Genomic DNA, 20,069 nt, shown 5'->3' on the forward strand with positions numbered 1-20,069 from the left:
GCTGCCATATATCTATAGTGACACATTGCAGAGTTTGAGCATTGTTGTGTGTGGGTCTCTCTCTCTGTGTGTGTGTGTGTGTGAACAATCGTGGTTGGTTGGTATTTCCGGCCAATAATAGAAAACATACCGTTATACCAAACTTACACGTATGGATGTTTCGGGATCTGTTTTATTGATGCAATATGCCGCCATTTGTCTGAGCCGTAATGCAAAGTTCTCCATCTTGACGTGACCTGGTTGTTGGCAATGGCATGAAATGCTGTGTTTCCAATGTGTTTTTCCTCCCATTGATAACATCTGGTAAAAAAAAAAAGAAGTCTGATAACCTCTCCAGTTATGTGATTATGTCCAAATTACAGTTGCAAATTAAGTGACATTTAAGGCCTGGGGTAACAGCATCAATGTTCATGGCTTTATTAGAAAATTGCTAATTGGGAGCAGCAAACGGTGAGCAGACATGATTGTTTTCTCTGTTATTAACATCATTGAAGACCTTGTTGTACCATCCGTCTATCTTTTTGGCCCTCACTCACTTTCTCATCCCTCCTTTTTTTCTTCATGCTCCCTTTTGTTTATCCAGCTGTTTTCTCTCTCTCTCTTTCAGGGGGCCACCATAAAGAGAGATGAATCCACTGGAGCTATAGTTGTAGCAAGGATCATGAGAGGGGGTGCTGCAGACAGAAGTGGTAAAAATAATTAAAAAATGAATTGATGAACAATTAAATTATATCGATACTATATTACATTGGGATGTGTGAAGCTTACTCCCCAGCCTGAAGTGTCCCCACTTGCGGCAGCAAATAGCTAGCTTTTTGAGTGGCGCCAATTGGTAAGACACTTCAGGAGGGTGGTCACGTGTGCTTGCAAGTCAGAGGTCCCGAGTTCTTGCCAGGTATGGGCCGAATCAGGAGGAAATGGTACTAAGCAAGCAGAGTGATGTCCTTTACATATACACCATGTAATAGCAGTGTAATCATAAATTTAGAAAACGTTTCAGAGAATTTAGTGCTCTTTAATCAAAGATATTTTGCAGGTCTGATTCATGAGGGCGATGAGCTAAGGGAAGTCAATGGAGTCCAAATGGAGGATAAGACACCGGAGGAAATCATTCCTATTATGGTGTGAGTGTGTGTGTGTGGTCTGTTTTAAGTCTGTAAGTCTGGCCAAGTGAGGCTAGTGTCTAGCTTAGATGTAATGTCAAAATGTAGATTTCCGCCTAAATAGACATACCCAAAAGTAACTGCTATTCATGTGTAATACATGATTCTGACATGCCCAAACTTGGTATATTTGGAAAGAAGACATCTCGGAGATTTTGAGGAAATGATCAGAAGATAGATAAGAGTTACATAGTTCAGAATACACAAGATCATGCACACACAAAATAACAGTTTTTTTTAAAAGTAATCTTTCATTGACAAGCTATAAGTGAATTATTGATGCCCAGAGCTGGAAATACATCAGATGGCTTCCACAACATGTGAACAATATCAGAAAAAAACTGGGATTGATAGAAACGGGCAGATGTTTAAGTGGTGTCAGTGTTATTAATTCCAGTGCTATTACACATTTACAGCCACTAAATGCTATTTGTTCAGTATAAAAACACAATTTCTACCATATCAACCTCACTCAAACATTGTGGTGGTGTAATGGGGTATATGGGGTACATTCAAGTGTCCTTTCAACCGCTCCAAAGTGTCTGCATGTGATAATTGCACTGTTTTTGCACAATGGATGTGCCTAAAAGTTATTGTTCACTATAAAAACAAAATTTCTACAACACCAACCTCTCTCAAACATTGTGGTGATGTCGGGGGACATACAGGAGATATCCAAGTGTTTTCATCAAAATTTTCATGCGCAAAAATATAGTCACTCAGTGGACATTCGATTTTGACATGAAGTCATACATCATCAGATAACATTGGCAATAGGCTAGAATTGTTCTGACCAACCATACCCCCCATGTAGCTCCAACACAGACCAAATTGAAGCTTACCTTGTAAGATATTTGCTGTTTGGTGAAAACGTTGTGTAAAATGAACATTTGGACTCTCAGGGCTTGTGATCAATAACAGTAGGTCACAGGCAGACAAATGAGACCCTCATGATCTGTGGAGTCCCGGCTTTCGGTGTGAATCAAACTATTCTGTATTTATTTTGTTTATGCTTTACAACGCTAACCGGAATGTAGGTAGCAGCCATCTTGAAATGAAGTCAGCGGCTTGGCTTGCCCTTATACATTCATATGCCCATATATGGTAGTAAGACACCAAATATTTTAAGGCACAGATCAATAGCCAAGATACTCAGCTTTCCGCAGATACCCTGCTTTTGCAGATGGGAGCTACCGTTCTCACACCAGACTGAATTGAATAAAATAAATCAAATAGGGTCCCCAAATATGGGAACTTTACATTTAAGAGGCTAGCTGCTTGTAAGCTTGGATCATTGTATGTATTTGCTTGCATCACACATCCCTGCTGTGTTTGTGTGGTCTAATGTGTACCTGTCTGTGTGTCAGTCAAGTCTACATTCTGTGATTATCTTTGTGCCAGGCTCAATCGCAGGGAGAGGTGACGTTTAAAGTGATACCGGTACCTGGCATCAAGGAAGAGCTGTCAGCCAATGAGACTATGGTAAAGCTATTGTGCTCTGCTTATATTGGTTCTTTGGCATTTCAGACAAATAACAGCATCTGAGTATGAGATAGCAAAATGAAACCCATACACCACCTTCACAGCACTTTCTCCTAGGATGTTCAAGACGCTATTGTTGAATCATTGGTGGCAGGTAGCCTTGCAGTTAGAGCATTGGGCCAGTAACCAAACATTGCTGGTTCCAATACCTGAGCCCGAGACAAGGTGAAAGGGCTACCTAACCCTAATTTGATCCAGGGGTGCCATACTATTATTGCTGACCATGTAAATGAACATATTTCATTGCACATATCTGGTAAAAAAATGTATGAAGTAAAGCTCTTGTGTTTTTTGTTGTGGTTCTCAGTTATTTGTACGGTCGCTCTTTGACTACAATCCCGAGGAGGACCCTGCCATCCCCTGCAGACAGGCAGGGCTGGGCTTCAAGAGGGGGGACATCCTTCAGATCGTTAACCAGGAGGACGACACCTGGTGGCAAGCCTGTCGTCATGGTGACAGCAACTCCCGAGCAGGACTCATCCCCTCCAGGCAACTTCAGGAGAGGTGGGCCTCCATGTCCATGGGCAATCTATGCACAGACATTCATAACTACCCTCACATCAGCTTTGTGTTAGTTTGTCTTATTATGTAGTTTTCTCAACTCCAATCTTAACCATTTTCTTAACTCGAGAAAAGTTATTTGACAGCAAAACAAACCGCTATTGTACGTCTATATCACTTTGAGATGACATCTCAAACACGAGAACAGTACATGAATGTTCAATTAGAAGATGAGAACACAGTAAAGTCCCCAGTTTCTTTGGTCTTTTAAATTTGTATATTTTCAGTCGAGCATGATGCTCCAGAAAGGTTTTAACAACAGTAAAAATAAAATAAAAATCAGTGAAAGGGGGTCAACCTGGAGTTCTGAACCCTTTGATAAATTGAAACTAGACAAATTGAGGTTTGAGGAACATTATTCCTAGTCTGATCCATTATGGCACCAAAATTGTTCACTCAGGTAAATTGTACTCTTATACAATGGCATAACTGTTCTCTCTTTCTTTCCTTTAGGAGAGTCGCTCTCCAGCGGCCCAAAGCCTTATTTAAACCTCAGAGAGTCCCAAACAAAGTGACAGGTGATGATCTCTCCAATAAACCCCCACCTGCAGGGAATAAACAGTCATTTAACACTCTCCCAGGACAAAGGCCGAAGGTCTAAGGTCATACATGAAGGTCAAGGTGAAAGTCACACGTCAGGGACATGCCACATGTGGAAGGGAATCCCTTAGGATCGCACCAAGGTCAATCCATAAAGCATCTCAGAAAAGGTCCTAGGAATCCTGTTAAAACCTGTTTTAAAACATAGCTTTTATTTTTAACCATAAGAGTATTCTCAGCACTTACAACCAATGTTCTATTCTGTTTGGATACAGGTCCAGATCTGGATTAAATAAACAATACTTTCAAATACTATACTGCAATACCATATTACTTATTACATTTTCACAAGGAGTAGCTCAGTTAATCAGTTAACATACTCAAGCACTATGTACTACGTCAGTGTTTCCCAAATGGTAGCAACTGATGGGTCTTGAATAGTTAATCTAGAGCAGTGGTGCCCAAAGTTTTCTGAGCCGAGATCACTTTCTGAGTCAAAAAGAAGGCTGAGATCTGACACTCAGATTTTTTTTTAACATGACTTAAAAACAGTTCTGTAGCAGTGATGTTTGTAGTAGGCTATATGCCCAGTACATTATCACTGCATATTGGATATGCTTGAATTGCCCTGACAATGTTGTTCTTCTTATACCATTTAAAAATTATATTTCAAAACTTGAGGTATATGATCACACCGGTAATAAGTAGATCATCATTTGTTGTGTTACTTGTGAGGCAAAGCTGAGTAAGCATACATTTAAATGATGTGCTTTCTTTATTTTACTGGACTGATTGTGTCTGCATCTGATTGCCAGTCTCAGCGGAGAGGGAGAGCATCAGAGGGTCCGCCTCTCACCGTTGGACCGTCCCTCAGCTCTCTCCTCTCCATTAATAGTGAAAGTGGCTAGGCGAACCGAACAAATGAGCTTGCATACTCCCTTAAGAGCTACACTTGAAAAAAGTGGCAATAGTACTGTTTGTCCATCTTGAGATGCCATAGCCAGTATACACTTCCTCAAAGTAGTCAGACTTATTCTAAGATAACTCAAGAAATCTGTCATTAATTTTGATGCATCTAACTAAGATGTTTGGTGCAGTATTTCTCAAGTGAGAAAATGTGTATGGAAACAAGTCTTCTATCGTTGAATGACAACAAATACTTAATTGAAGAATCCTTACTGTTGACCAATGACCGATGAAGGGGCGTAGACTTCAGCTCCTGAACTTCGGCTTGCCTCGAGAAAATATTTTGTGTGCACGAACAACCAAAAAAAATCCCTTGCCAAAGACTAAAACGAACAAACATGTGATCACAATATAGTTCGCATGAACTGTTCCGAACTGTTTCGGATGGGAAGCATGCGGGCGCTTGCACAAATGTATGTTACTGATTTGACCAGAGAAAGTAAAATAACACTTGATATTACAAACACATGGCCGTTAATAATAATAATGCAAGCCTATCGATACACTTTGCTGCTCATTCATTGAAGCTGCAATGCTGGATGCAGCATGAGTGGAGGAGCACATTTCATGGCTTATAAAAGTGTTGAATAAAAAGTGTTGACAGTGAATAAAAACTTAAACATGAACTCACTCACAAAAACAGCAGCTTTTTGCTGTATTCCTTGACAGTCTGTCTCTAGTCAAGGTTTTAAGACGTTTGTAAATCACATTATCAATTTATTTTGACACTGTGATCTAAGCAATCTGATTGGTTAGTGCTAGGTCTATAGGTGCACTTGATTTGCTCTCCGGGCAAGCTGAGTAGGCAGAGTTTGTACCTTCAGACGCATGAATTAAATGGTTCAAAATGCCAGAGCGAATGGTTGGGTGCCGGGAAAGTAAATATAATAATTTCATCACCGCAAATTGAACATAACTAAGCCCAAATGAGATTGTATTTGAAAATAAAAATGTTATAGCTTGATTGAGACACGATCACATCTTTTTTTATTTTGTGGAAATACTTGGGAATAGGTTTCCTAAATTAAACACATTTTAAGCTGAATTCCTGGTGATTTTACAGTCTTTTTTTTGTTTTACCCAAAACATTTGTATTATGTTTTTTACTAAAAACTTTGGGCCCCCCCCAAAAATCACTCGTGGGCTGATTTTGGCCTGCGGACTGCCTGATGCCAACCCTTGCTTTATGGGCCTATTTATGAACCACTGTTTTATAAGTATTCCTTCCTTCATCTGTGTAGAGACATAACTAACTACTGTCTCCATGATTCACTTGTCTTGTTTTGTATCCATGCTTCTCAGAAAAGGAGGAAGGTACTGCTTGCTTGTCATAGTTGGTCTTCTTTCACTTTATTGTTCTATCGAACAATGTAAAAAAAACTATTTAAACCCTCTGTTCAAAATAATAATATAAAAAAGTAATGTACTGTACTGATTTGATTAGGAATTAAAACTATGTTCTGTTCCTTGATCCATCCTTTTCTCTCCCTCTCTCTACAGTGGTGGAGGATGCAGACTATGGAGCTATTACAGGAATCCACATCGGTGAGATGTTACCTTTTCCAGGGATAGGGATGAGGGAAATGTATCATCACCTTACTACCAATAAGATCCAGACACGGAATGAAAAACCAAGCAGGGGTTGAACTTGCGACGGACTAGAACCATAAATCGACCCGGGCATTTCTAACATACCTGCCCGTTTTTAGAAAGACACATCAGGTTAAAGATGGACCAGCCCATCTGGCATTTTCCCGAACTGCCATATGGTCAGTCCGTTTCTGGTTTGAAAAAAAGCTCTATTTACAAACCAGATTATTCAATCAGTATTCAATGTGCTCCCCAGAGCTATAGGGGAAGCCAAGGAAAGAGCATGAGTTTTAAACAGCCAGATCATTTTCCCCATTTCTTCAGATCCCTTGGATGTGTTTGATGCCGGTGTAGCAATAGTGTGTGTGTCAGTTTGTTTGTGTGTGTGTGAGAGAGAATGTGTGTGTGTTTTGCTTTATCGAAGCTTAAAATGCATTTCCCAGACAGAATAATAGAAACAATGGGTAGCTGTCTGATCCTTGTTCAAGGTCACCGGTGCATTATTAGGTTTCAAGCAGCAAGATCATGAGAATAATAGATACCTGCATATTTGAATAGCTACCCGCATATTTGATGTCAATGGAATCCTCGTATATCATTTTGCACTCCTGCTTCAGGTTTGACTGAGTAAAGTGTCAGGTGTTGTGTATTATTGGCTACTGAAGTTACAGCATGTCATAAATTTGTGCTGCGCATGTGTAGTGTCTGTCCAGATTCCAGAACAGGATGTGGTAACGCTCTGTACTTTTTCTGAGTCTCAGTTCCAAAGTGATATTGATTGTTTAATGGATGCCACACGACTGACAGCACGCTAGCTATCAATCAAATTGATTTATAAAGCCCTTTTTATATCAGCAGATGTCACAAAGTGCTATAAAGAAACCCAGCCTAAAACCCCAAACAGCAAGCAATGCAGATGTAGAATCACGGTGGCAAGGGAAAACTCCCTAGAAAGGCAGGAACCTAGGAAGAAACCTAGAGAGGAACCAGGCTCTGAGGGGTGGCCTGTCCTCTTCTGGCTGTGTCGTGTGGAGATTACAAGAGTATGTGGCCATTTAAGATTATTCTTCAAGATGTTCAAATGTTCATAGATGACCAGCAGGGTCAAATAATAATCACAGCGGTTGTAGAGGGTGCAACAGGTCAGTACCCCAGGAGTAAATGTCAGTTGGCTTTTCATAGCTGAGCATTCAGAGGTCGAGACAGCAGGTACGGTTAGAGAGAGAGCGAGGGAGAGAGAGAGCGAAAAACAGCAAAATTTGGAAGAGGAGATACGGGAGAGGAGCAACTGGTGTGGTATGACATGCATGTGCGCTACATGTGAAGTGCACTGAAGTACTCTAGATTATTTAGAGGGAAAAGGACATAGGTAAACTTCTGAGTGAAGGAGGATGTAGTGTGCACTTCATAGTAGTTTAGTGCTGTAGGAGGAAGTTTGAATTTGAAAGTGAAGCAAAATAATACACGCACTGACTGCAGGTTTTAGTATGTTCAGAACAGTACAGTACTATATGGAGGGTGTTTGGCAGTGCAGCTAGGAGAGAAACACATAATTATTTTTACTATTTTAGATTCTGTCGATAATTTCAGACTGACTCTTGGTGACAGCGTCTTGGAGATTGTTTTCAGCATACTCAATATCCTATTTCCTTAAACTACATGAATATGCTGTTGTCAATGTAATCAAATGAATCAAATCTGATATTGGTTTAATTCAATCTCTGCCACCCTCTTCCAACTGTGCTGATTGATAAAGTCGGTAAAACTCATTCTTTAAAAGTGAAGTCAACACAGACAAAATGACAGTAATTGTAGCATGCAACAAGGAAAACAGGCCCAAAATTCCTGTTATGCTAACTGATTTAAACTGCAACTGATGTCATAGCAATGTAAGACCCACATCTGTAGCAGGCAGTTACACCATGGAGGACATGCCAATCCGGGCCAGACCACATACACATGGCATAGGCTCTGTTTTCATTCAAGCGAATGCATGAGAGAACATTCAATCGTATGTTGTCCTCTCCTTAGTCTCCTCAGAGTGGTGGAGTTGAGCTGTTGAGATGGTCGACAGTGCTTGTCAACAGCTTTGGTGGTGAGACTGGTGACAGTTCTGTGTGATGCTCTTTTAAATCTCATACACATTTGCCTGTCTGCAGTTCTTCCTCCTCCTCATCGTCATTACTGTATGTCATCATACCCAGCACTCGAGACGCGTTTATTTTGCTCCCTGTTTGTGTAATTGCAGACATCCATTAGTCTGCTCATCTTACATTAAATATGGTGACTATATGCAGTAGGGTTCATGTAAGACATGTACAGTACCAGTCAAAAGTTTGGACAAACCTACTCATTCAAGGATTTTTATTTTTATTTATTATTTTATACATTGTAGAATAATAGTAAAGACATCAAAACTATGAAATAACACATATGGAATCATGTAGTAACCAAAAAAGTGCTAAACAAACCAAAATATATTTGAGATTCTTCAAAGTAGCCACCCTTTGCCTTGATGACAGCTTTGCACACTCTTGGCATTCTCTCAACCAGCTTCATGATGAATGCTTTTCCAACAATCTTGAATGAGTTCCCACATATGCTTAGCACTTGTTGGCTGTTTTTCCTTCACTCTGCGGCCCAACTCACCCAAACCATCTCAAATGGGTTGAGGTTGGGTGATTGTGGAGGCCAGGTCATCTGATGCAGCACTCCATCACTCTCCGTCTTGGTCAAATAGTGTTACTTGAACTCTGTAGCATTTATTTGGGCTGCAATTTCTGAAGCTGGTAACTCTAATGAACGTATCCTCTGCAGCAGAGGTTACTCCGGGTCTTCCTTTCCTGTGTCAGTCCTCATGAGAGCCAGTTTCATCCTAGAGCTTGATGGGTTTTGCGACTGCACTTGAAGAAATGTTCAAAGTTCTTGAAACGTTCTGGATTGACTGACCTTCATGTCTTAAGGTAATGATGGGCTGTCGTTTCTCTTTGCTTATTTGAGCTGTTCTTGCCATAATATGAACTTAGTATTTTACAGAATAGGTCTGTCTTCTGTATACCACCCTTACCTTGTCAAAACACAAATGATTGGCTCAAACACATTAAGAAGTAAAGAAAATTCACAAACTTTTAACAAGGCATACCTGTAAATTTAAATACATTCCAGGTGACTACCTCATGAAGCTGGTTGAGAGGATGCCAAGCGTGTGCAAAGCTGTCATCAAGGCAAAGGGGGGCTACTGAAGAATCTAAAATGTAGAATATATATTTTTTTGTTTAACACACTTTTTGGGTAACTACATGATTCCATATGTTATTTCATAGTTTTGATGTCTTCACTATTATTCTACAATGTAGAAAATAGTAAAAATAAAGAAAAACTCTTAAATGAGTATGTGTGTCAACTTTTGACTGGTACTGTAGCTGCCAACTGCGTAACATCTAATACTGTGTTATTTTGCTCTGTTGCATGTGCTGCCTCTGGTGAGACATTTGATTTGACTGTTAGAACACACAGACATTGAAATTAACATTCACACACACCCACCCCCACACACATGCACACAGTGACAGGTGTGTGACAGGTATCTCTTTCCCTGCAGCTGGTCTGAGAAGGAGTTTCCGGCTGGGCAGGAGGGGCGGTAGGAGTGGGAATGTTGAGTCTAAAAGGAAGAGCCAGGAGATGGGAGGAGCCACACAGACACCCACCTACCTGGAAGTGGCACCGTACTGCAGGGACCATAAAGAGGGACGTCGGCTGGTCCTGCTGGTTGGTGAGTAGGAGACAAGCATATACCAAGAAATAGAGCCATCTAAAGACCAGTACAGCCATCTAAAGACCAGTACAGCCATATGAAGACCACCACAGCCATATGAAGACCACCACAGCCATATGAAGACCACCACAGCCATATAAAGACCACCACAGCCATATAAAGCTTGTTCATGCTTGGGTATACAGTGCATTCAGAAAATATTCAGACCCCTTCTGTTTTTCCACATTTTGTTACATTACAGCCTTCTTCTAGAATGGATTAAATTAACTGTGTTCCTCATCAATCTACACACAATAGCCCATAATGAAAAAACAAAACAGGTTTCTAGAAACCTTCCATTGATACGGGAAACAAATAATTGAATCCACTTTAGAACAAGGCTTAATGTACCAAAATGTGGAGAAAGTCAAGGGGTCTGAACATTTTCCAAATGCGAACTTTCCTGACTGCTTTTAGCAACGCCGAGTGGCACAGCGGTCTAAGCGGTTCGAATCCAGGCTGTATCACAACCGGCCATGAATGGGAGTCCCATAGGGTGGTGCAAAATTGCCCCAGCGTTGTCCGGGTTTGGCTGGTGTAGGCCGTCATTGTAAATAAGAATTTGTTCTTAACTGACTTGCCTAGATAAATAAAAGGTTAAAATAAAAATACAGTAGTGTTGCTCCCTATTGGGTTGAAAAAAAAATGAACAGTCCGGGTAAGACAGAAGTTAAATTAAATTTCAACTTACTGTGCCGGTGGGCAGGACTGTTTTTCTTAAAACAGTGCGAATTTGAGACAAAAGATCTAAAGGTCATTCTTATTTCCAAAGGTGGGTTTGTTGAAGACCAACTTACTCTTTGCTTACCTCATGTCAAAATAAAAGTCCCCTCGAAGTTATTAATTTTTTTTGTGCACATATGGCACACCTGCAGGATTTTTTAATTTAACATGAGGTAAGCAGAGAGGACCATGTTTTGGAAAGCCTGTTTTTAATAATACGTTCCTTTTAGATATTTTGACTCAAATTTCCGCCGTTTTAAGCACCAACCTTCCTGCCCACCAACAGAATTTTATTGAACTTTTGGCTTCCCATGGACAGTTTGTATTTAACCCAATAGGGAGCAACGCTAGAGTAAATACACCAACGTTGCTAAAAGCAGCTATGGTATAGCAGGCATCAAATGGCGTGAGCGGTTACAGTGGAATTGGAATGATATTGTAACATGCTCACTCCAAAATAGTTATATGGTGTCAAACAAATGTTTCCCTGAGAGCCACATTCGCTCTTCAACGAGGTCCAGAGGGCTGCACTGAAAATTTGTTACGAAAAAAATAGTCCTCTATCCATCAGTTTTGCCATTTTTTTTTGGAATGCTTCCTGGTCATCTCTAGCTTTCATTTCGGTGATTATAAGCGAGCGGAACATAGTCAAGAAACTATGAATGTAGGTCAATTATAATTTCTACACGTTTCGATTTGGTTGTAGTAGTTTTGAAGTATACTGAGTTTGTCTCCCCCCCCAAACCAATTATATATTTCTAATAATAAAAACTGGATAAAAAAACATGAGCTGACACACACCCAGAATAATAGTTTGTGTGGAGGTGCTGACTAACAGCAAATGAACTATTGAAATAAAGAAGTTGCACACTCCACGTATAATCTCCCAGCAATTTAATAAGTATTTACCAACGTTTCGGCATTACTGTGCCTTCCTCAGGGTAATGTCATAAATACTTGAACCAGGTTATGTAGACACACAGTGCAATTAGTGTAACTAATGACTGTAGTGAGGGGTGTGTCATAATGATTAAGTGAATTAAAATCAATTAGTGAAACTGTTAAAAAATAGTATATGGCATATGAAATATATTACGCTATTTTTATCATATAAAAACATAATGGAATATTGTACATAATATTAGCATCAACATACATAATTGTTTCATTCAATTTCACATAATAATTACATTTTTATTACATGTAATCTTTTGGTTCAACCTTAATATATAATGAGCATCATCAACAGGGGGAACATACAGTGGGGCAAAAAAGTAATTAGTCAGCCACCAATTGTGCAAGTTCTCCCACTTAAAAAGATGAGAGAGGCCTGTAATTTTCATCATAGGTACACGTCAACTATGACAGACAAAATGAGAGAAAAAATCCAGAAAATCACATTGTAGGATTTTTTATGAATTCATTTGGCCATAATCTATGGATTTCACATGACTTGGCAGGGGCACATCCATGGGTCAGCCTTGGAGGTCATAGGCCCACCCACTTGGAAGCCAGGCCCAAACACTGGGGAGCCAGGCCCAGCCAATGGTTACATGTGGTCTGTGGTTGTGAGGCTGGTTGGACGTACTGACAAATTCTCTAAAACAATGTTGGAGGCCACTTGTGGTAGAGAAATTAACATTAAATTATCTGGCAACAGCTCTGGTGGACATTCCTGCAGTCAGCATGCCAATTGCACGGCCCCTCAACTTGAGACATCTGTGGCATTGTGTTGGAGAGAAATACGCTTTTTGAGCGTATGGACAATTTCTGGGATCTTTTATTTCGAAACATGAGACCAATACTTTGCATGTTGCGTTTATATTTTTGTTTAGTGTGTGTGTGTGTGTATTTGTTTGTATGTATACAGTGCCTTGCGAAAGTACTCGGCCCCCTGGAACTGTATTTTTTTGTGAAGAATCAACAACAAGTGGGACACAATAATGAAGTGGAACGACATTTATTGGATATTTCAAACTTTTTTAACAAATCAAAAACTGAAAAATTGGGCGTGCAAAATTATTCAGCCCCTTTACTTTCAGTGCAGCAAACTCTCTCCAGAAGTTCAGTGAGAATCTCTGAATGAACCAATGTTGACCTAAATGACTAATGATGATCAATACAATCCACCTGTGTGTAATCAAGTCTCCGTATAAATGCACCTGCACTGTGATAGTCTCAGAGGTCCGTTAAAAGCGCAGAGAGCATCATGAAGAACAAGGAACACACCAGGCAGGTCTGAGATACTGTTGTGAAGAAGTTTAAAGCCGGATTTGGATACAAAAAGATTTCCCAAGTTAATAAACAATCACTGGTAAAAGGTGGGCCATTGAAATAGTGGAGGAGTACAAATACCTTGGGATAGACATTGACAACAAGCTGTCCTGGGATCAGTGTACTGACGCTATTTTTAAGAAAGGCCAACAGAGATTGTATTTCCTAAAAAGGAACTGCACTTTTATAACATTTATCTAACCATCATGGTTCTCTTTTATAAATCATTCATTGGGGGCATTATGTCAAGCAGTAGCTTGACCTGCTGGTTTGGGAATATCAAGTTTGCACAGAAATATTGGTTGGGAAAGATAGTCAGGACAGCAGCAAGAACTGTCATCTCTCTACCTGGGGAGAGCCAATAAAATAGAGGTTGACTCTTCCCATCCACTCCACCCTGAATTCCATCTCCTTCCCTCTGGATGCAGGTATATACTACCTAAGGTTAAAAAAATAGGGCCAAGTACTCTGTTATTCCGAATGCAATTCTGCAACTGAACAAATGTTGGACTAATTGCACTTGAACTATGAAATTGCACTTACCCTGCCTATTTGTTTGTAAATATCCTTTGCTAATTATTTTTAATTTTTAGATGTTATATGTTTTATGACTGCTGCAAGATGAATTGCCTCTTTGAGGACATTAAAGTTTTCTGAATCTGAAAACCTTGAATGGCCCCACAAACCGGGGGCTCAGCTTCTTGCAGGGCAGGCAGAGGTTGGGAGGTTGGGAGGTTCCTGGTAGAGAGCCAGACATGATCCCCAGTGTGGTACATGTGTGGTATCCTTTTGACGGTGGATGGCACACTGGAGTCACACGTGAGTGTCACTCCACACTTCTTCTGCACGCCTGAACCAACCGGTCTGGTCCGGGGTCCACGGAGCCAGGACCGGCTGAAGACCCTCTTCCAGTGTGTTGTGGGTTAACCCAGTAGATGAGTGACGAAGCGAGTTCTGGGAATACTCCCCCGCCCATGGAAGGAATCGAGCCCACGCTCCCTGCTGGTCCTGACAATGACTCCTCAGGAACCTCTCAGCTCCTGGTCCCTCCTCTCCACCTATACCCGGATGTGAGGCTAACCTTAACACCGAGCTTCTCCATAAAGGCTCTTCAGACCCGTGATGTGAATTGGGGGACACGGTCAGAGACGATGTCCTCCAGAAGGCCATAATGCTGGAATAGTGCCCCAGCGACCTGGAGAGCTGTAGGGAGACCAGAAAGAGGGATTAAACGACAGAATTTTGAAAATGTATCCACAACCACCAAAATGATGGTAAAACTGTCAGAGGGGAGATCAGTACCAAAGTCAATGGATAGATGGGACCAGGGACGCTGAGGCACAGGAAGGGGAAAGAGTTTCCCTGCTGGAGCGTTCCGGGCGGATTTGGTTTGGGCACATACAGAACAGGACTTGACGTCGTGAGTGACGTCCTGCGCCAAGGTGGACCACCAGTACCTCTAAGAGATGGATTGGTTAGTGCGAGAATACCTGGATGTCCAGCGACGACCGCTGTGTGTGCCCAGGTAAGCAGCCGATCCCTTATCCCCGTGGGAACGTAGATGCATTCCGGAAGATAGTTAGTGGGTGTGGGCTCCATCTCCAGAGCCTGGTGAATGTCCACATCTACGTCCCAGACCACAGGTGCTACGACTCGGGAGGATGGGATTATAGGTGTGTTCCGGACAGGACCCTCTCTAGAATCGTAGAGACGGTACAGGGCATCGGCCTTCATGTTTTTTTTAAAACCTGGGCGATACGTCGTGTGAAGTCGAAACTTGTGAAGGAAAGGGCCCACCTTGCTTGGTGCAGATTCAGCCTCCTCGCTGTCCGTATGTACTCCAGGTTCCGGTGGTTGGTGCGGATGACAAATGGTTCCTTGGCGCCCTCCAGCCAGTGTCTTCACTTCTCTAATGCCAACTTCACCACCAGGAGCTCTCGATCACCTTGAGCACAATACAGACAGAGCCCCAGCTGACTCCATCTGCGTTGCTCCACTGCGGGGAGGCGTATGATCCCTACCTCCATGGGTTCAGGCTCTGATCCAGAGTGTTCACTGAGGGAGAGATGCGATGAGAATACCGATGCTCCCGAAGTAGGTTATCCAAAATGATGGCCATCACAATGAGTGCATTCAAGGAGAGGTTGTCATCTTGACTGGCCAGTTCCCTCTGGACCTCCTCGTGCAGACCTCTCGTTCCATCCACTGGATTTTGCTACTGTCCGGAAGGTGAGTGCGTACTCGGCAGCTGTCTAGTCCGAGCCATAATTGGAGTAGGTGCTCACCACCCTCTCTGCCCTCTGGGGGATGATCGAATATGCATTTGAACAGAGTCATGAACTCCTCATATGATTCTAGCTCCTCCTCTCCTCTCTCCCAGACGGCCGTGGCCCATTCCAATTGGACCTCTCATGGTGGGGGCTCCCATCTGGTGCGTAAAGAAGAGGGAGCACTGAAGTAGGAAGCCACAGCATTTAGATGGGGTGCCGTCATATTTATCCGGGAGAGACAAACAGGCATTGCTCACCTGAGAGGGTTGCTGAATAGGCTTTTGTGCTGGTTCGACTGAGTATCCTCCGCTAGTTGACGGCAACGCCTCCCGGGTATGTTTGAGACATTGCACACTACGAAGAACCTCTTCCATAGCCGTCCCCAGTTGTGCCAGCAGGTCATGTTGTTGACTTAGAAGGTATCTCTGCTCGTCGACCGTCTGGTAGATATTCTGTTTTCCTGCTGCTTCCATTGTTGGAGTCAGTATTCTGTAACGGAGACGCTGAGAGTCGAGAAGCGGGTGCAACGTTTAATAAAACAACAAACATGGAATGAGACAACATAACAGTATCGTCATCACATAAACACAGGAACAATACTGACTGGGGAAAGAACCTAAGGGAGTGCCAGATATAGGGGAGTTAATAAGTGAGGTAATGGATGGTGTGCAGGTGTGCTGATTGATTGATTGCCAGGTGTGCGTAATGGAGTAGACGTAACACTCTTGGAGCGTTCAGAGCGCACACTGAATGCTCTGACCAAGGAGTAGAGTTGATCCGAGCATTCTGACCTAACAACAGCAGTTACCCAAGCTAACTGGCTAAGGTTGGATAGCTTGTTAGCTATTTCCAGGCACAAATGAGAGAACAGCTCACTCTAACCATTTTCTGACCAAATTAGAAATGTATAATATCTGAAAATGTAGCTAGCTAGACTATCTTACCTGTATACATGGATGGACGCTTCTCCCTCTCTGTCACAGATGCCATGGTTGCCCATAGTTTGAATATGTAATCCGTAAACAGGCGTTTTATACAACAGCCTTCTGTGTGTTCTCTTTTCGACTCCATCTGCATATTTGCAATCAAACAGCATAATTTTCTCCATCTCCTAGCTATCATACTCTAATTCCATTGATTTAAAAACTTGTTCCTCCAGAAAGTGGAGAGCAACACTTATGCAGTTTTACTATGTGATATCTTTAAGAAAATCAGCGCTAGAAAGGATTACCTGCGCATACTGACCAGCTCATGTTGTAGCTCATGGCTAGGGGTAATGTTTCTTCCTTTTTCTGTGGCTAAACCAACTAGGCCCGTAATTTAAGAATTGTATTTGTATTTACAGATGGCATACAAGTTTGTTAATACGACACAGGAAAGCTCACGTGTTCCAGAAGGCATTTCTGCCAAAAACATTTAGTCACATATATAGATATTTTTTTGTTAAAAACTTGCGGGCCGGGCTGTATGTTTGAAAACCCTGGTCTAAAGAATGGGTTGCTGGTTCTGTGTAACAATAGGGCAACTCTCCAAATTTGGAGAGTGCTAGGTTTGCTAAATGTGTTGGTGTAGCTAAGCAATCCAGACCAAGTACCAATAAGTTAAAACATTTTTAAATATATATTTTTTTACATAATGTAAAATATAAACCTTAAGGAAATGTTGAGGAACGTTACTTAATGTTTTCACTTATTTAGAATGCCTTTATGGTCATCCTTGGTTTTTAGTCTCGCATTGGCCTTGCCATAATCTTGGTGTGGATAACTGTTTCCTGTCTGATCTATGGCTGTCATCATTCTTAAATTACACTCATATATATGTATATATATATATATATATATATATATATATATATATATATACACTTCTGGCTCTGATCAGATGTTTATTTAATGTCTATTTAATGACTCAATCAATAAAATCTAGGCAACCAAATGCATGGTCTTTGTCAGAAAGCACTCCAATTCTCTCCTTTCATACTAATGTAAATATTCTCAGACAGATTATATTTGGAACTCACCTTCAGGACTTTCCTACGGCCAAGGAATCTAGTCTGGTGTATGTATCTTTTACTATGTCTCTCTCTATGGGGTTCAGACCTAGGCTTTGCTGAGAGCTCTTTGTAATGTAATCTCTATTGGCAACCTCTGGTTGTAACTGAAGAGGGAATATTATTTTGCGTCACCTACAGAATAATTTACTTTGAGCCTGTCTGGAGCGCCACTTTTGGGACTATTCCATTGGTTCCATTGTGCCAGACAAGCTCAATCGAGCTCAGTTTCTGTAAGAAAACAAATGCTATTTGAACCCAGGTCTGGGCTGGACTGTGAATAGGATCACAGATAATGACAGGCAAGCTCATCATCCAGACATACAGTAAGGGATGTAAAGAAAATCAAAAAATGTTAATCCAATTTCACCCTGTAATTGAGTTGGACCAACTCCACCGCCGGTTTCTGTTTGATGTCATGTAGTCTCCATCCACCATTACCAGAAGTCATCATTGGGGAGGGAGATATATGAGCCATATATATCTCTTACGAGTGGGGAGACCTTGCCTGGGCACTAATCCACAAGTGACACATTTACGGATGGATCAGATTTGCTAATTAGGTGGACGTTTTGCCATTTGTTTCATTTAGATATTTATGAGCAGATACATGCACACGTGCATACACAAGCATGCTCTCACTTTTTCAATCTTTCTAGCTTCCAAAATAAATGGCAGCGTTCGATTAAGCTGAACCGCGATGCTCCGGTCTATGGCCCATGATGTGAACGGGCAAAAGTGTTGAGGGAGGAGCGCCCTTTGAAAATGAATGCACCTGGTACAAACTCCTCCCACCCGGGGAACCTGGGCCAAATAATCTAGTTCCCTCATTGCTTGGTGCTATAGTTTTTCATAACAGACAAGATCATGTTACTATGAATCAGATATGTGAGGGAGGAGTAAAGTATATTTTCCATGCTCGTGGTTCCACCACCTTTTTAAGCGGTTGTGAAAAGTATAATAAAAACCTTAAACTGATCTGCAAACTTAAGACTGCGTGTGCTGAAGTCATGCAACGGGTGATCGAGATGGCATGTATTTCTGGAATCTTACTTTGAGACACCACTCGGTGACTTTGACCTGGGTAGCATTCAGTAGGGCACAGTGTTGTAGAGAGCTGAGATATAAATATTTACATAGAACAGACATGCCTCTCAAACATGTACAGTAAGAAATCATGTCAGCTTTATTCATGGTTTTTCTATCTGCAATGTTCAGTAGAGCACAGCGTTGTGGAACTATCAGATAGAAATACGTTACATAAAACAGTCATGCCTCTCTGATATTGTTGAGGTAGGTTATCATGGCAGCTACTGTAAATTCATGGCATTTCTATCTGAAATTGTCACACTGGTATAAAGGATTTGGAGACAGGCGCAGGAATACATCTGGGTTTTTAATACACCCAAAACAAACACATATACAAAATACTGGGATGTACCCAAACAAAAGAGCTAAGGTAAACCTCATAGAACAACACAGGACTAGACCCGTAATTCACAATGCAAAGGTACTCACACGACAAACAGACATGGGAACAATAATCGACAGCCCTATGCGGGAACAAAGGGCACATTTACACAAACACAATCCGTGAGGAATTGGAACCAGCTGGTGATGTCGACCTCTGGAACTGGTGAACAGAATGAGCAGCAGTACCCGGGGGATATGTGACAGAAATGCTCAGTACGTTGCACTCTACTACTTTCCTGAGCGCAACCCAGATCCCTAAAGATGTTCCCAGATGCTGCATGTGCGTGTATGTAATCCTGTCCAAAGACGTGCCATGACATTGATATTATGTGGAGTCATTGAAGGAATCGCATCAGTTCATCTAGATGGGGCGATATTGCTTTTCCAGAGCATCTGTGGACAGATACTGAACCACCTGGATAGAGAGGCAGGGTCTTTGGAGCAGTATAGTCACACTCTAAAATCAAAATAGCATCAACCTCTCTCTTGCACGCACACACACACACACACACACACACACACACACACACACACACACACACACACACTTATCATCTCAATGATTTGAATCACAGCTGTATCACTAGGATAAGGGACTTATTTCATCTGGAGGGTTCATTCTGATGTTTTTATGTGAATGAAAGATCACTTTGCAATTTAAGAGGGTGGTATTGTGGAGGAAAAGTGCAGGTTGACAATATGAAAGGTAGAGACTTGAGAGCGTTTTTGTACAGATTATGCTGACTGTTGTTGTTAAGTGCTGTTGATATAATGTGTTGTGGTAATTAACACTTTATTATGGCCCAATGACGCTGCTCACCTTTAATGTGTTGTGGTTAACCCTTTAGGTCCCAGTGGAGTTGGGCTGAGTGAGATGAAGAGGAGACTCCTGCTCTCTGACCCTGACCACTATGGTGTCACTGTTCCACGTGAGTTAAAACACCTAAAAATCTGAGCCTTTTGGATTTGGGGGGAGGGGTTATACTAAGCTAACATATGGAATTATTTTAAGATGATCATATCGTGCATCATTTTGCTATTTGATTTAGAATTTTTGGACCTCTGTAGGCAAAAAGAAATATCACATTTTAATTTTATTGAAC

At 41.5% G+C, this 20,069-nt stretch overlaps 1 protein-coding gene across 1 annotated transcript in view; it reads left to right on the forward strand.

Moving 5' to 3' along the window:
* LOC110529995 (MAGUK p55 subfamily member 7) overlaps nt 1–20,069 on the forward strand; it is a 47,853-nt gene that overhangs the window by 17,090 nt on the left and 10,694 nt on the right. Inside the window, exons 5-12 of the mRNA XM_021612742.3 lie at nt 608–689; nt 1,037–1,122; nt 2,565–2,645; nt 3,013–3,209; nt 3,720–3,784; nt 6,273–6,317; nt 9,964–10,134; nt 19,815–19,895. Of these exons, the coding sequence (XP_021468417.3) occupies nt 608–689; nt 1,037–1,122; nt 2,565–2,645; nt 3,013–3,209; nt 3,720–3,784; nt 6,273–6,317; nt 9,964–10,134; nt 19,815–19,895 (808 nt within the window). The remainder of the gene's footprint in view (nt 1–607; nt 690–1,036; nt 1,123–2,564; nt 2,646–3,012; nt 3,210–3,719; nt 3,785–6,272; nt 6,318–9,963; nt 10,135–19,814; nt 19,896–20,069) is intronic.

The sequence above is a fragment of the Oncorhynchus mykiss genome, chromosome 8 (genome assembly GCF_057628025.1).
Source record: "Oncorhynchus mykiss isolate SJ-2025 chromosome 8, ASM5762802v1, whole genome shotgun sequence".
NCBI lineage: Eukaryota > Metazoa > Chordata > Actinopteri > Salmoniformes > Salmonidae > Oncorhynchus > Oncorhynchus mykiss.